This window comes from Oncorhynchus keta, chromosome 30 (assembly GCF_023373465.1).
Source record: "Oncorhynchus keta strain PuntledgeMale-10-30-2019 chromosome 30, Oket_V2, whole genome shotgun sequence".
NCBI classification, from domain to species: domain Eukaryota; kingdom Metazoa; phylum Chordata; class Actinopteri; order Salmoniformes; family Salmonidae; genus Oncorhynchus; species Oncorhynchus keta.
The window spans coordinates 53,135,971-53,152,056 of NC_068450.1; the positions used below are offsets into that span (position 1 = coordinate 53,135,971).

Here is a 16,086-nt window from a genome sequence, read left to right on the forward strand (position 1 = left end):
GCCGTTTGACTTATCAAACGAGGATCGGATGTCGTCGACCTTCTTTTCAAAATGGTTGACGAAGTCATCTGCAGACAGGGAGGAGGGGGGGGGAGGGGGAGGAGGATTCAGGAGGGAGAAGAGAGGGTGGCAAAGAGCTTCCTAGGGTTAGAGGCAGATGCTTGGAATTTAGAGTGGTAGAAAATGGCTTTAGCAGCAGAGACAGAGGAGGAAAATGTAGAGAGGAGGGAGTGAAAGGATGCCAGGTCCGCAGGGATGCGAGTTTTCCTCCATTTCCGCTCGGCTGCCCGGAGCCCTGTTCTGTGAGCTCGCAATGAGTCGTCGAGCCACGGGGCGGGAGGGGAGGACCGAGCCGGCCTGGAGGATAGGGGACATAGAGAGTCAAAGGATGCAGAAAGGGAGGAGAGGAGGGTTGAGGAGGCAGAATCAGGAGATAGGTTGGAGAAGGTTTGAGCAGAGGGAAGAGATGATAGGATGGAAGAGGAGAGAGTAGCGGGGGAGAGAGAGCGAAGGTTGGGACGGCGCGATACCATCCGAGTAGGGGCAGTGTGGGAGGTGTTAGATGAGAGCGAGAGGGAAAAGGATACAAGGTAGTGGTCGGAGACTTGGAGGGGAGTTGCAATGAGGTTAGTGGAAGAACAGCATCTAGTAAAGATGAGGTCGAGCGTATTGCCTGCCTTGTGAGTAGGGGGGGAAGGTGAGAGGGTGAGGTCAAAAGAGGAGAGGAGTGGAAAGAAGGAGGCAGAGAGGAATGAGTCAAAGGTAGACGTGGGGAGGTTAAAGTCGCCCAGCACTGTGAGAGGTGAGCCGTCCTCAGGAAAGGAGCTTATCAAGGTATCAAGCTCATTGATGAACTCTCAGAGGGAACCTGGAGGGCGATAAATGATAAGGATGTTAAGCTTGAAAGGGCTGGTAACTGTGACAGCATGGAATTCAAAGGAGGCGATAGACAGATGGGTAAGGGGAGAAAGAGAGAATGACCACTTGGGAGAGATGAGGATCCCGGTGCCACCACCCCGCTGACCAGAAGCAGCCGTATCACCTAGCTAGCTAATGGTAACTTACATGTCAAATTATTGCAGCCGTATCACCTAGCTAGCTAATGGTATCATACCTGTCACCTCATAGTAGCCGTATCACCCAGCTAGCTAATGGTATCATACATGTCAGCTTATTGCAGCCGTATCACCTAGCTAGCTAAGGGTATCATACATGTCAGCTTATTGCAGCCGTATCACCTAGCTAGCTAATGGTATCATACCTGTCACCTCATAGTAGCTGTATCACCTAGCTAGCTAATGGTATCATACCTGTCACCTCATAGCAGCCCATATCAACTACCTAGCTAATTACACCATCACATATACACTAAAGATAAATGTCAGTATTGTCACAGTTGAATAATTTGCTGGCCAGTTGACCTTGTTGGACATTCTAATGTGACTCCTCAACTTTGATCATCCCCATAGCATATCAGTCATAGCTGAAGTAGCAAGGCTATAATCGGAAGCAGAAGTGCATGGAGTTGAGATTCATATGCCCTCGGCTCGCTTTCCCATCACAGATATTTATACAGACCACGTTTAAATGGATGTGTTTATAAGTCAGAAATTCATCGACAAACAAACTCCAAACTCTCGTTCCGTGCGTACACACACATCATTCCCAGAGAGAGACCTTGACTGAGGCCAAGTACACGTTTTTAGGGAGCCTAAGGGAGAAAAGGGAACAGAGAACAAGCATCTAATCACATAGCTCTCTCTCCGTCAAGACCTACGTTCCCGGCGTTTTTTTTTCATGGCGGAGCCATTAATGGATCGAAGGGAATGAGAAAACACATGAGTCATGTGTGCTGGGAACAATAAAGTGTAGCGTGACTGCCGCTTGGCACATTGGGCCCAGAAGCACTGCTTGCCCTCTGTGCAACACGTTGCATGAACCCGGGTCATTGGCCCATACACACACTTAACAGTACACACACACACACACACATTTACAGCCAGGGGTGAACGTAAGGCGGTCCGGTATGGCATCCCGGTAAAATTCTATGATTAGGCCCATAAGCGTGTGCACACATAGGACGTCCCGGGAAGAAATTAAATTAAATTACTGGGAAGAAATTAAACATACGTTCACCCCTGTTTTACAGTGCACACACACACACACACACACACACACACACACACACACACACACACACACACACACACACACGGTGCATGGCCAGGTCACGAGCCTAAAGACAGACAGACGTTACACTGCAGGAGAGAGGCTCTAATGAATATGTTTTTTAATATGTTGATGACTCATGCTCCAAACAACAACACACACGTACGCACACACACCCACAGAGAGAGTCCTCTTGGAATATGGAGGTTGTTTGTGCCTCTGGACCTGGTGAGCTTTGCTCTTTAACGAGAGATGTGCAACCCATCCCACTCCTTTCCCCTTCCCATAAAACATTGAATGAAGCAGACGGTGGAGTATTATGGCTTCCAAACCACTAGAGGGCAGCACCTGTTAGTTCGTATTATCAGGAGACATTTGGAAATGACTGAATCTCTTGCACTTCATATATTCCTCTGGACTCTGTACTGTAGCTGCTGTATATCGTCTTTTACACTCTTGTCTCCCTCTTTGTTCTGTCTCCCACAGTCAGATGTGGTTCACCAGAGTGTGTTTGAGTTGATCCACACGGACGACAGGGCCTTGTTCAGACGTCAGCTCCACTTCGCCCTTAACCCCAACCAGTTTGATACAGAGCCAGGGACACCAGAGAGTGAGTAATGCACTATGTTAGTACACTATTCTGCTATGTTAATACTCACACCCTGGTTTTTTCCAACTGCCTAAGCCAGGGGTGTCAAACTCATTCCACGGAGGGCCGAGTGTCAGCGGGTTTTGGGTTTTTCCTTTCACTTAAGACCGAGACAACCAGGTGAAGGGAGTTCCTTACTAATTAGTGACCTTAATTCAGCAATAACGTACAAGGACGGACACTCGGCCCTCCGTGGAATGACTTTGACACGTGGACTAAGCCAACCTTTGTGGAAAGATTTGATTTCGCTTGAAAAAACGTTTTGTATAGTTAGCTGAATATACAGGATAATAAACAGGCGGCCTAGCTGTTAAAAGCATTTGGCCAGTAACTGAAAGGTCTTTGGTTCGAATCCCAGAGACAACTTCGTGAAAAATGTGCCCTTGAGCAAGGCACTTAACTCTAATTGCTCTTGTCAGTTACTCTAGATAAGAGTGTCTAATAAATTACTAAAATATAAAATATATTTAAATATACATGTGTCTGTACCGTAACTGTGTGTACTGTAGGCCTGCAGCCTAACAACAGCAGTGACATCACCAGCAACATAGTGAGCTACAACCCGCAGCACATTCCCCCTGAGAACTCCTCCTTCCTGGAGAGGAGCTTTGTCTGTCGCTTCCGCTGTCTCCTGGACAACTCCTCTGGCTTCCTGGTACAGTAAAACTAACAGTCCAACCCCACACGTCAAGAGGCCTAAAGTCTACAGATTAACTTTGTATTAGTAGGTCGTGGTTAAAATACGACTTTTGCCTCTACAGAATGAGGCAATACTCAAAACGAAACCTTAGTGTAGTTGTATTTATGATTTATGTTTATCCTCATGTGATCACACAGATTGAGAAGTCCCTTACCTTTCCTCCTTATTTCCCTGTGTCTCAACTCCAGGCCCTAAACTTCAATGGGCGTCTGAAGTACCTCCATGGCCAGAACAAGATGTCAGATGACGGGACCATAGACCATCCCCAGCTGGCCCTGTTTGTGGTGGCTACCCCCATCCAGACCCCCTCTATCCTGGAGATCAGGACCAAGACACTTATATTCCAGACCAAACACAAGCTGGACTTCACCCCCACGAATGTTGATACACGGTAACACTCCCATCCAGTGTTATTATTAAAGTACACTACAGTATGTGCACATCCCTTAGGGGATTCGACCATTTCAGCCACACCCGTTGCTGACAAGTGTATACAATCGAGCACACCGCCATGCAATCTCCATAGACAAACATTGGCAGTAGAATGGCCCGTACTGAAGAGCTCAGTGACTTTCAACAAGTCAACTGTAAGTGCTTTTATTGTGACGTGGAAACGTCTAGGAACAACAATGGATTAGCTGCAAAGGAGTAGGCCACACAAGCTCATAGAACGGGACCGTTGAGTGCTGAAGCGCGCAGCGCAAAAAAATAGCCTGTCCTCAGTTGCAACACACACTACCGAGTTCTAAACTGCCTCTGGAAGCAACGTCAGCACAATAACTGTTCGTCGGGAGCTTCATGAAATGGGTTTCCATGGCCAAGCAGCCGTACACAAGCCTAAGCTAGCCACCATTGGTCTCTGGAGCAGAGGAAATGCGTTCTCTGGAGTGATGGATCACGCTTCACCATCTGGCAGTCCGACGGATGAATCTTGGTTTCGCGGATGCCAGGAGAACACTACCTGCCCCAATGCATAGTGCCAACTGTAAAGTTTGGTGGAGGAGGAATAATGGTCTGGATCTGTTTTTCATGTCTTGGGCTAGGCCCCTTAGTTCCAGTGAAGGGAGTTCTTAACACTACATCATACAGTGGCATTCTAGGCAATTCTGTGCTTCCAACGTTGTGACAACAGCTTGGGGAAGGCCCTTTCCTGTTTCAGCATGACAATGTCTCCGTGCAGAAAGAGAGGTCAATACAGAAAAAATGTATAGAGATCGATGTGGAAGAACTTGACTGGCCTGCACAGCGCCCTGACCTTTACCCCATCGAACACCTTTGGGATGAATTGGAACGCTGACTGTGAGCCAGGCCTAATCGGCCAATATCCCTGCCCGACCTCAGTAATGCACTTGTGTCTGAATGGAAGCAAGTCCCCGCAGCAATGTTCCAAGATCTAGTGGAAAGCCTTCCCATAAGAGTAGAGGCAGTTATAGGCGGGGACCAACTCCATATTAACGCCCATGATTTTAGAACGAGATGTTTGACGAGTGGGTGTCCACATACTTTTGGCCACGTGGTGTATATCTAACGATGCCGTTATTCCTTTGTGTGCATTATAACATTGACATTCATTTCTAAATGATTTATAAGCATTTGTGATGGCTTATTCATGAACGTTACTATGAATAGTAACCACAAACTGTCGAGAACCCGAAAAAAACCCAGAGTGATTAGCGAGCGTTTCTGATGTTATTCCTCCTGTGCGTTATTGTATGTCAGAGGGAAGGTGGTTCTGGGCTACACTGAGCTGGAGTTGTGTATGAGAGGCTCTGGATACCAGTTCATCCACGCTGCGGACATGATGTACTGTGCCGACAACCATGTCAGAAGTAAGTCGTTATCACGTTTCCCAATTAATATTACGACTTTTCTCTTTGGAGGTTTGAATTAACTAACGAGTGATTGAACGGACGAATGAACGAACGACTGAACTAACAAATGGATTAAACAACGAATGAATGAAATGAACAAAAACGAACGAGTTCTCTGTATTTGCTGTACCCGTCCCTGTTGTTGACAGTTCCCTCGTGTCTGTTTCCCTCCTTAGTGATAAAGACAGGTGAGAGTGGTCTGACTGTGTTTAGGCTTCTGGCCAAGAATGGTGTGTGGGTCTGGGTTCAGGCTAATGCCCGACTGATCTACAAGGGAGGGAGGCCTGACTTCATCATGGTCAGACAGAGACCGTTATCGTGAGTAGAGTCATTATCTGGACAATCCAATCCAAGATTACTCTGCTCTGTACTCTGCTGTACTCTATTCTATTTTGTTCTAACACTCCTTTTTATCCCTCAAGAAATAAGGAGGGTGAGGAGCAGCTTTGCCAGCGGAGACTCCAGCTGCCCTTTAACTTCGCCACTGGGGAAGCTGTTCTCTACGAGGTGGGCCTCTCTCTGGACGTAGCTGACGTTCCAACCCAGAGCAAGGGCCCTAAGATCAGGAAGATGGCCGAAGAAATGGCCCTTGACCCCGACTCCCTGCTGGGCTCCATGCTGAAGCAGGACCAGTCCGTCTATATGCAGGTACAGCAATTTACTCTGTTGTACCATATTCCCTACATTATGCACTATGTTTGACCAGGGCCAATAGGTCTCTAGTATACTATGTAGGGAATAGGTTGCCATTTTGAACACTGACAATGTGTCAAATAATCCCGTAAGGGATGGGTCGCTAAGGATGACTTGACACGGAAAGTATTTTATTCATTTAATTTATTCATCCATACAGACCAGCCCCAGCGAGCCCTCCAGCGAGCCCCCCAACCCTCAGGAGCTGTGCTCCTGGGAAGACCAGGCCTTCAGCAACAGCCACGCAATGGCCAACGTGCCTGGTGATTCCTGGCAGTCCCAACACCACACTGTGCCCAAGCCGGACGCGGGCATCAGGGAGGTGTCCACTGTCCACGACCTGATGGAAACACTGCAGCAGATCATCGGGGACAACAGCCTGTGTTCAAGGTTTGACTTCTACCATAAAATAAATCATAGAAATGAATAAAAAACAATAGTAGATTGTAAAATTGAAAGGTGAAGGTAGTTGCTTTGTCTAGCAACACTATCACGACTATAGCAAGTACGTAGGTTTTGTGTGTCAGAGTGCAGTATTTATTTAGTTGCACAGCACAAACGTTTGTTAGCACGTTTCTCACGCTGGCTTTAGCCACAGAGGGAGCAGGCCTGCCTAGGCAAGTGTAGGTGGGTTGCCTAGCAACGTGTGCCTGGAGGGAGTCAACTTCTGCATAGCGCCACAAATTTGTGAATTTGCTCGGACCGAACAACTAACATGACAGATAAAATAGCTTTGAAAAAATATGTTTTCAGCTAATAGGGAGAAGTATGTAACTATTTACATATTATGAAAATGTGGGTACATTTGTGGACAGAACTTACTCAACCTTTCATTTGTTTTACTTCATGAACTACCGCAACATATTTTCCTCACTAACAAACTTCTAATCTTCTTCCACTAGATGCATCATCATACTTCTCTCTCCAAATTATAACCTAAAACATTTCTAATTCCTTATGATTAAAAGTGTAGTAGTCTTAGTGTAATTATTTGTGATTAAATATGTGCCCCACAGTCCAAAGTAATGAGGTTGACACAGTCTATCAAAGTAATCAGACCAGATATTTTAAATAAATTGAACTTCGAATATATTTCATCGCTTCACTTAAGTAAAATGTTTAAACTTCTTGTACTACCACACAAATACTTTCAAAGAGCTGAAGAGAGCTTCCCATGTCTGGAATACACTGCCATCAGACACACATAACTGCACCACATATCACACTTTCACAAAATGCTTGAAGACATGGCTAAAGGTCAATCAGATTTGTGAACATGGTCCCTAGCTGTGTGTTGCCGCTTTCCATGTTGTCTGTTGTCTGTAGCTTGTGAGGTGTGGAAACACTTTGTTGCTTTTATGAATTTTGTCTTGCTGCTTTTTGTTCTATGTTGCTCTGTCTGTATGCTATGTCTTGCTTGTCCTATGTTGCTATGTTGCTATGTCTATGGTGCTATTGTCTATATTGTAATTGTTTTTAATAACCTGCCCAGGGACTGCGGTTGAAAATTAGCCAGCTGGCTAAAACCGGCACTTTTACTGAAACGTTGATTAATGTGCACTGTCCCTGTAAAAATAAAATAAACTAAACTAAACTAAAAGCAAGTCACACAATTTTTGTTCATGGAAAATTACCATATATTTTCTATTATTTATTGTATCTATTTCAAAAAAATTAGGTGAAGCACATTATATTGTATTGCTATACTATAGCTTGTATGAAATGTGCTATACAAATAAAGTTGGATTTGATGTGATTGCGGCCTGGAAGTGGACCTTATCTGATCTTATCTTGTTGCAGCCTGGATGTGGACCCCACAGAGCTGAAGGACTGGGAGAACACTCTGCTGAAGATGAGCTCCAGCAACTGTGAGATGTCCGAGGACCTTGATGACATCCTCAACCATGACATCCTGTCATATGTGGAGGAACATCTCTTCAAGGAGAACGGAGGACTCAAGATGCCCGAGCATCTGGGCTCAATGCTGGGGTCCGTCAGTGTCAACAACCCCCTCCTGGAGGTACCAGAGTGCCATACAAATGTCGACCTGCAGGGGAATACCATGATGCCTGGAGGAAAGGGCTTCAACTGGGGGGTTGATCCCCAGCACAACCAGTTGCTTGGGATGGGAGGCTTGAGTGGGGCTGAAACAGTGAGTAACGTTCGGGGCATGATGAAGCTGACACACATGGGCTCTCAGATGGGATTAAACAGCCCCACACTCCAGGAGGCTTCCTCCAGGAACACGTTTGCCCAATCCCTGGGAAAGAACCTGGGCCTGGAGAGCAACGCTAACCCTCTGGCCTTTAACCCTTCCCTGACTGGCTCCTGTGCCCAGGTGCGGCAGAACCAAGCCAAAGGTAGGCAGCAAGGCCTCCAGGCCTCTCAGATGCTGTCCAGCCCTGGTAACGGGCTGGCGTCTTATTCCCTGAGACAACAGATGCAGTCAGGCCTTGCCAATCAGAGCTCTGCCACTCAGGTCATCTCTGCTCCTATGGGTCTGCCAATCCAGAGCCAGCTGCTAGGGTGGAACATGAATGATCAGCCAATGAGATTCCAGGACCAGAGCTCCATAAGCCAATCAGATCCCTTTGCAGTGCCCGGTCAGGAAACCATGTGGATGCCCTTGCCCTCCATGCCCAATACCAACATGGTGGCCGACACCCTGTTGGAAACCTTTGCCCAGAATATTTCAAATCAACCAAAAGACGTCATTCTAGATCCCAACCCGGTTAGCTGCCTACAAGGACACTTTTCCCTGCACACCCACCAACAGCAGCAGCAGAAAATGCTGCCCACGATGTTACACCAACAAAATGGACACCAACACAATGTCATGGGCAGCTTTTATAACAGCCAGGTGTCTGACTTCCAAATTGCTCCCCAGCTCCCTATCCCTGGGCTCAAGGCCCAGCCACAGCAGAACTCTCAGGCCCAGAACTACAACAGGGATCAAACAATATCAGGCCAGTATAGGCCTCAAAAGACCTCTGCTCAAGTCACCCCTCCTCTCGTCTCTTCCAACAGCTGCATGTTCAGCAGCACCAACCCCCCCTTGGTTCCTGTCAACGGGGTCTGTTTAACCCCCAACACAGCCCTTGGTTCCCTGGTCCCATCCTCCTGTCAGAGGGCCACGGCCCTCCTCCACGACCACAGTCCCTCCCAGGCCTCCTGCTACTTCCAGGGGAACTCCAGCGGGCCCATCGTGGGGTCCTCGGCAATCCCACAAGGTGACACCAACATCAGCCCTCTGTCCTGTCAGGTGGGGCCTGGTCTAACCCCTGGGGGCCTCACACCAGACAGCCTGCTGGTCCAGCAGCAGTACCTCAACTGCAACGGGCAGACACAGGTAATACAGGCACCAGTATTTGAATGTAACCTTTATTTGAACAGATTGTCCCATTGAGGTAAAAATACCTATTTTTCAAGGGAGACTTGTTTCATTATTACAACCAGATTACAGCGTTTCTAATTGCACCAGTATTTAGGGTTTTACTAGTAGGACAATTATTACGAGCCACGAAGGGGCCTTTGGGAAGAAGGTATCTGTTTCATATTTGTCTTTGACGTATATTGAAGCATTTAGAGCTAATTACTCTGTTGTATGTACTTCTACACAAATTTGGAGATTTTCTTTGTCCATTGTTGGTGGTTTCTTTGAGAAGGGTATAATGAGGATTTTAAAAGCACTCAAACAAGCATAGTTTGCTGTGGGTTGCAGGCATTACATCATCCCCTTGTCTTTCTGATCTGTTGTGGCTAACTTGTTCCTAATTGGTCCATTATTTACCATCCAGGTTACAAGCTGTCCAATGGAGGAAAACATGTCGTTCCAGTTCCCGCCCCTGCCCCTGCCCAACGGAACCACATACTTCTCAGAGAACAATCAAACCAACTGTTGCGACTTCTAGAAGGTTCTACGAGGAGGAAGAACCCGCCTTTTCCGCGGCTGAATGGAATATGTTAAGATACTGATGATGAGCCCTGTTCGCTAAACAAATATATACACGGACACATACAGACTCACACAGCCAGGTGCCTTTGGGGATTCTATCACCACCATGCCTTACTTCACCAAGGAGACTGGCCAAGATGACTTCCTTCATTTTCTCTTCTATGCGTCTCAAATCGTATGTTTGGATGCAAGATACAAGGCGTTTGGACCAGAGGGTCGCGTGGCTTATTTTTCTTCTGCAACCAGACTGACTGCCACTGGAGCTCCTCCTTGACTTGCTTTCACCTTGGGTGTGCATGCCCTGGTTAAAAGTAGTGCACTATATAGGGAATAGAGTGCCATTTCGGACCTACACTCACGTCTGGTGGATGTGGAGAAAAGACAGAATCTATTTATTGGTTGTTTTGAATTGTACCCCCCTTTTGAATTGTGCTTCGTTGTGCCTCGGATGTTAAAGAATTTCCAGAAGATTTTGGAAAGGGAAGACGAAAGATGATGAAGTAAGCAGTAATATGGAAAAAGAGAGAGTAAGACGTTGAATGAGATTCCTGGGATTACTAAGTTGTTTTTAAAAAATCCCTAAATGCATTTGAATATATAGGATCTAGACGAATTTCAAAAGGAAAGGTGAGATAGTCGATGCCTGGTAAATTGACTACAGTATGACCATACGGGCAAGAAGAAGAGTGTTTGCATTTGGAAAATGCTAAATATGTTGGCATATGATATTATGGACAGGATGGATATCATTACATCCTGTACAATATGTATGTATGAATGATATACAGTTTAAACTGTATCAAATCGTTATTTTGATACGGGGAGAAAAAATATTCCCCAGCAATCATAATACTTCAATGGCCTGAATGAGAATTGAAAGACAGTTTCCCTCAGTTTGCCTTGTGATGACTTTTGAGACTTGCCTCATGTTCTGGCATCACAAACCATGCTCCATTTGGATATATCCTATTATTACAAGGAGATATGTTAATCAGAATGTAATGACAACAACAAAAAATACATTTATTTACTCAGCTTTGTTTCTTTTTTCTTTTGAAAAAAAATGCATCTTTTGTATTTTTATAAGCATTTAACCAAAACTATAAATATGTAATTGAGCCAGTTTAGTCTTTTCTGTTATTTTGTGAAGTGTCCACTGGGCACACAATGGTTGAATAAACGTCGTTTCCACGTCATTTCAATGAAATGATGTTGAACCAACTTGGAATAAACGTTGAATTGATGTCTGTGCCCAGTGGGATTCCTGTGCACCTGCCGTTTTATCTGCTTCCATTGTGCTTCTATTGATACAAAACACCCAAGAAGGGGAGGTGCCTTGGTAAAGTAATCATGCAGAAATGCATCAGATAGTTTAAGTGCCTCATTTGCATAGATATGCCGATGAGAAACACATTTCCAGATGAGAAACTGATTAACCAATCACGGAAAAGCATATGATCACCAGTCATTTTGAAAAGAAAAAGTAGAGCCACTGTTCAAACTGCATTTTTGATATGCTCTCCTATGCCTATGTGGGAATGTCTTTCACTTTACTTGACTTTCTTTGATGAATTATTTTATTGCCCTGCAGTTCTACAGGGAAGTAATACAATATTGGCAGCTACAGTTTCAGAATGATCAATGATCCAATTCAATGTGGATTATTCAATGTATTCTAGGGGGATCGGGTGCTTTCAAAAAATTGTACAAAAATACAGAATCTTTAATGAACACCGTAAGTGTCATATTGAAAGTATATTTGTCTGTGTTCTTGTCTGCATGCTTCTGCAGAATGTAGGCACTATATAACTATTGCACTGAGGCCAAGGCGCCTTTCTATACGCAGTACCATTTTAATGCGTACATACTATTTTTAATTTGTATTTTTAAGTAACGTGGCCTTTATAAGATTCACACCTATTATTATACTCTATTTTATACGTATGTTTTCCGCACACAGAACAGTTAATGTCTGTAAAGCCCTTTTTGACCTGTTTCCTCAGAACAGTATTTATAAATATCCACCTTGTGGCTTTTGTTGTTGTTTTTCTGCCTCTAACAATGTGTCAGCCATGGCGCTTACGCCTCAATTGTTATATTTCATCTCCACATTATGAAAGGGGGTTAATGACTTTTCATAGGTTTGTCTGTTCTTTGTCTGTTCTTATTCTTACTTGTCAAGTACATTTACATGTATCGGGAATTTGACCTGGTGAGATTTATGTTGTGTTTTTTGGAAAATGTTGTTTTTTTTTTAATTGATTTTCACAATATTCAATAAATCTTTAATGTGATGGTCAATGGTACAATTTTATCAGCAGAGCAAATAAATACACATTTAATACATGGAATAAAATACAGAAAGATACACAAAAACATACAACGTATACTGTAGATATATCACACGTACTGTATGTATTATACCATACCATAACACTTGAATATGAATGTATCAACACATCATCCTAGATCAGGGATCATCAACTAGATTCAGCCGCGGGCCAATTCTTTCTTGAGAGGATGGTCAGGTGGACAGAAAATAATAAAAATATATAGTTTTAGACTGAAAATTGACCGCAAGAAACCTAAACAGATAATAGTATTTGACTAAAGCATAATCATTTCAAACCTTGATTACATTTGGGAACATTGTCCTGCGTAGGGTGCCGTCTTTCGGATGGGATGTTAAAATGTGTGTCCTGGCTCTGTGGTCATTCAAAATCCCATTGCACTTATTGTAAGGATAGGGGTATTCATCCTGGTGTCAAGGCTAAATTCCCAACCTGGCCACAATCCATCATGGCCACCTAACCATCCCTCTCATTATTAATTGTTATTATTTGTTTACGATCACATACCGTATGTCTCTCTATTATGCATGGGAATGCATGGGAACAGATTTTCAAAATCACTTGGAGCAGATTTCCTGTTGTTTTACGTCCAACAAAAAAAATTGTAATATTTTTTTTGCTCAGAAAACTTAGGGGACCAAATTAAACCACCCACGGGCCGCCAGTTGGGGTACCCTGTTCAAGATCACACCAGTTGGGGTACCCTGTACCTCAAATCACACACCATAAACCCAACAATGATCAAATATTTATAATGGCTCTATGTATTCTATCCAGGAATCCCACATTTTATGAAAGGACTGTGGCATACAAGAACTGAGCTCATTAATCCATTGAGTGATATTGGGAGGATCCACATCGTTCCACTTAAAAGTTATACATCTTTTGGCCTCAGTCATAGCTACGCTAAAGAAATTATTAATTCCCTGAGAGGGGAGTTGTAAATCGTATATAGATCACCAAGGATCTTCATCATGGAAGTTAGATGTACTTCCTTATGAAGGACCTTGTGTGAAATACTTTCAATCTCCAGCTACGATTGTTCAAGTTCAGAGCAGACCCATGTCCTGTGTAATAGAGAACCTGTCTCTGTTTTACAGCGAGGGTAGTGTGGGGACAAGTCTTTTTTTAAAAGAGGTTCATTCTTTCAGGTGTAAGATAAGCTCTATGAATGAATATGTACTGGCAAAGTTTGTATCTTGTGTTAATGTAAACTCTCTGGGATCGCTCATTCATTTCAGACCATTGATCTTCTGTGATCTGGGTCCCAAGACACCTCTCCCATTTATTTTTTACCCTTGTGGTATATTTTGAATATTCTATTAATAAGCTATAAGGGGGTGAAAAATTATTTCCGATTTTCTCTATGTTTGCATATTTTTCATACTAAATATTATCAGTTTCTTGTAGTTGTTGATCAGTCTCTCACATCGTTGTGGAGGAATTTAGGCCCACTCTTGCATGCAGAACTGCTTTAACTTAGCAACATTTGTGGGTTTTTAAGCATGAACTGCTCTTTTCAAGTCCTGCCACAACATCTCAATTGGGATAATGTCTGGACTTTGACTAGGCCGTTCCAGAACTTCATATGTGTTGCTTTTTAACCATTTTCATGTAGACTTGATTGTGTGTTTTGGATCATTGTCTTGCTGCATGACCCACCTTCGCTTCAGTTTCAGCTCACAGACCGATGGGCTGACATTCTCCTGTAGAATTCTCTGATACAGAGCAGAATTCATGGTTCCTTCTATTATGGCAAGTTGTCCAGGTCCTGAGGCAGAAAAGCATCCCCAAACCATCACACTACCACCACAATGCTTGACCGTTGGTATGAGGTTCTTAGTGTGGAATGCAGTGTTTGGTTTTCACCAGTCATAATGGGACCCATCTCGTCCATAAAGTTGAATCAAGTTTGCCAAAAAGCACCTGGAAGGTCATCAAGACACTTGGAAGAATGTTCTATTGACAGATGAGTCAAAAGTATAAGCTTGGTCTCAGACCTGTTGTAAATGTAGTATTGAGTGAAATTGGGATATAGGGGACAAATAAGTATCCTGCCCCATATTTCGATGAACATCATTCCATACCATTCTGACATCAGAATGGGGTTTCCAGTAAATGTCTTAATATTCTTGGGAGTAAAGCAATATGGAACACATTACATACTGTATCTTGTACTTTTAGAATATGCCCTTCAATCTGAGTCCATGTAGGAGGGTTATTCTCATTAAACCAGAGAAATAGTCATATAATCTGTGCTGTAGATATTGGCAGGCCTCACTCTTAGACCAGTTAATTGTGTAACCAGTGATGTGTCTAGTTTTGTGAGAAATACTAAGATACAAAGAAATCTTGTGCACTATATCTCCCACTGAAAATCCTGTGATGCAAGAGTTCTCTCAAATCTTTTGAGTCAGTGGTTCCTAAACCAAGGCAAACAGCATGGGGGAAAGAGGGCACCCTTGTCTTGTACTTCGACCGATAGGGAAGCAGAGCAGACACCATTTAATTTGTGCTCACTCTGGCTTTTAGTGTGTCATCTAAAAGCTTAACACAGTTACTGAAATATGCACCAAAATGTAAATTCTCCAAAACCTTGAAGAGATACTTCCATTCAACACGATCAAATGCATTCTCTGCATCAAGTGATACTACAACTGCGGGTTCATCTGACTGTCTTGCTTCGGATAAGATATGAAAAAGGCGCCTTAAGTTATTAATGACATTCTATCTTTAATGGACCCCTGTCATTGTTAATCAATGTTCGTAGGTACTCTTCCAGCCTGAATGTGATGGCTTTAGCAATCAATTTCAAATCAACATTAATGAATGAGATTGAGCGATAAGAAGATGGCATAGTGTGGTCTTTTTCCAGATTACAGATCAATTAAATCAAGGCCTGTTGTAGAGCTGGAAGCAACATGCCCTGTCAATAATATGTTGATGCATTTCCATTAATGCATCTATTAATTGTTGTTGAATTTTTTGGTTAAATTCTACAGTGAAACCGTCATGAGCCTTCCTGACTGAAGGCTCATGACTGCCCTCAGCATTTCCCCTTTGTTTATTGGCTAATAAATTTGTATCTCTCTCCGATAGCTTGGGCAGTTTTAGTGACTTCAGGAAAAGTTACGATTTTTGTGACTCCTTTTCACCCTAGAGGTGAATGATATTATCTGCCCTCTCAGGTATGCCTGAGGGCCCTCATGATTCCTACAGGATAGGAGGAGAGAGAACAGTCGGAGTATTTATTTCCAATAATAATTGTATCTTTAAAGACATACCTTTTTCAAATATGTATGTTATGCTGTGTTATGCTATGTAACTTTATGTCATGATATGTTATCTGTGAAAGTAGAAGTAGTAGCTTGCCCCAACCACTTATGAAACGATGTTATGTCATATTCATTTTGGTCACTAGAGGGAGCATACTCACATAACATTACCACAAGCCCTCTGGTGTTACACAAAAGAGAGATAATATGTTTGCACACAACTCACTTTATAGTAATACTGGGCTGAAACAGGAAAAATGTTTTTTGAGGTTATTCAAGAGTAACTTTTTTTCTTGTAGTTCTGGAGAAAATACAAGAAAGAAAGAAAGAAAAATAACTTTTAGAAGGTTTTGAAATGTCATTTTCTGACCTGAGGAAAGGTCCTCATGGTTATTTTAGTTATAGAAGGGCATACCTAAAATG

General features: G+C 43.5%; 1 protein-coding gene across 1 annotated transcript in view; it reads left to right on the forward strand.

The window, feature by feature from the left end:
- LOC118363708 (aryl hydrocarbon receptor-like) overlaps window positions 1–12,338 on the forward strand; it is a 76,274-nt gene extending 63,936 nt beyond the window's left edge. The window contains exons 5-13 of the mRNA XM_052488526.1: window positions 2,656–2,779; window positions 3,328–3,473; window positions 3,707–3,909; window positions 5,238–5,347; window positions 5,566–5,707; window positions 5,812–6,037; window positions 6,243–6,472; window positions 7,883–9,431; window positions 9,880–12,338. Of these exons, the coding sequence (XP_052344486.1) occupies window positions 2,656–2,779; window positions 3,328–3,473; window positions 3,707–3,909; window positions 5,238–5,347; window positions 5,566–5,707; window positions 5,812–6,037; window positions 6,243–6,472; window positions 7,883–9,431; window positions 9,880–9,993 (2,844 nt within the window). The 3' untranslated portion in view covers window positions 9,994–12,338. The remainder of the gene's footprint in view (window positions 1–2,655; window positions 2,780–3,327; window positions 3,474–3,706; window positions 3,910–5,237; window positions 5,348–5,565; window positions 5,708–5,811; window positions 6,038–6,242; window positions 6,473–7,882; window positions 9,432–9,879) is intronic.
- The last annotated feature ends 3,748 nt before the right edge of the window (window positions 12,339–16,086 follow it).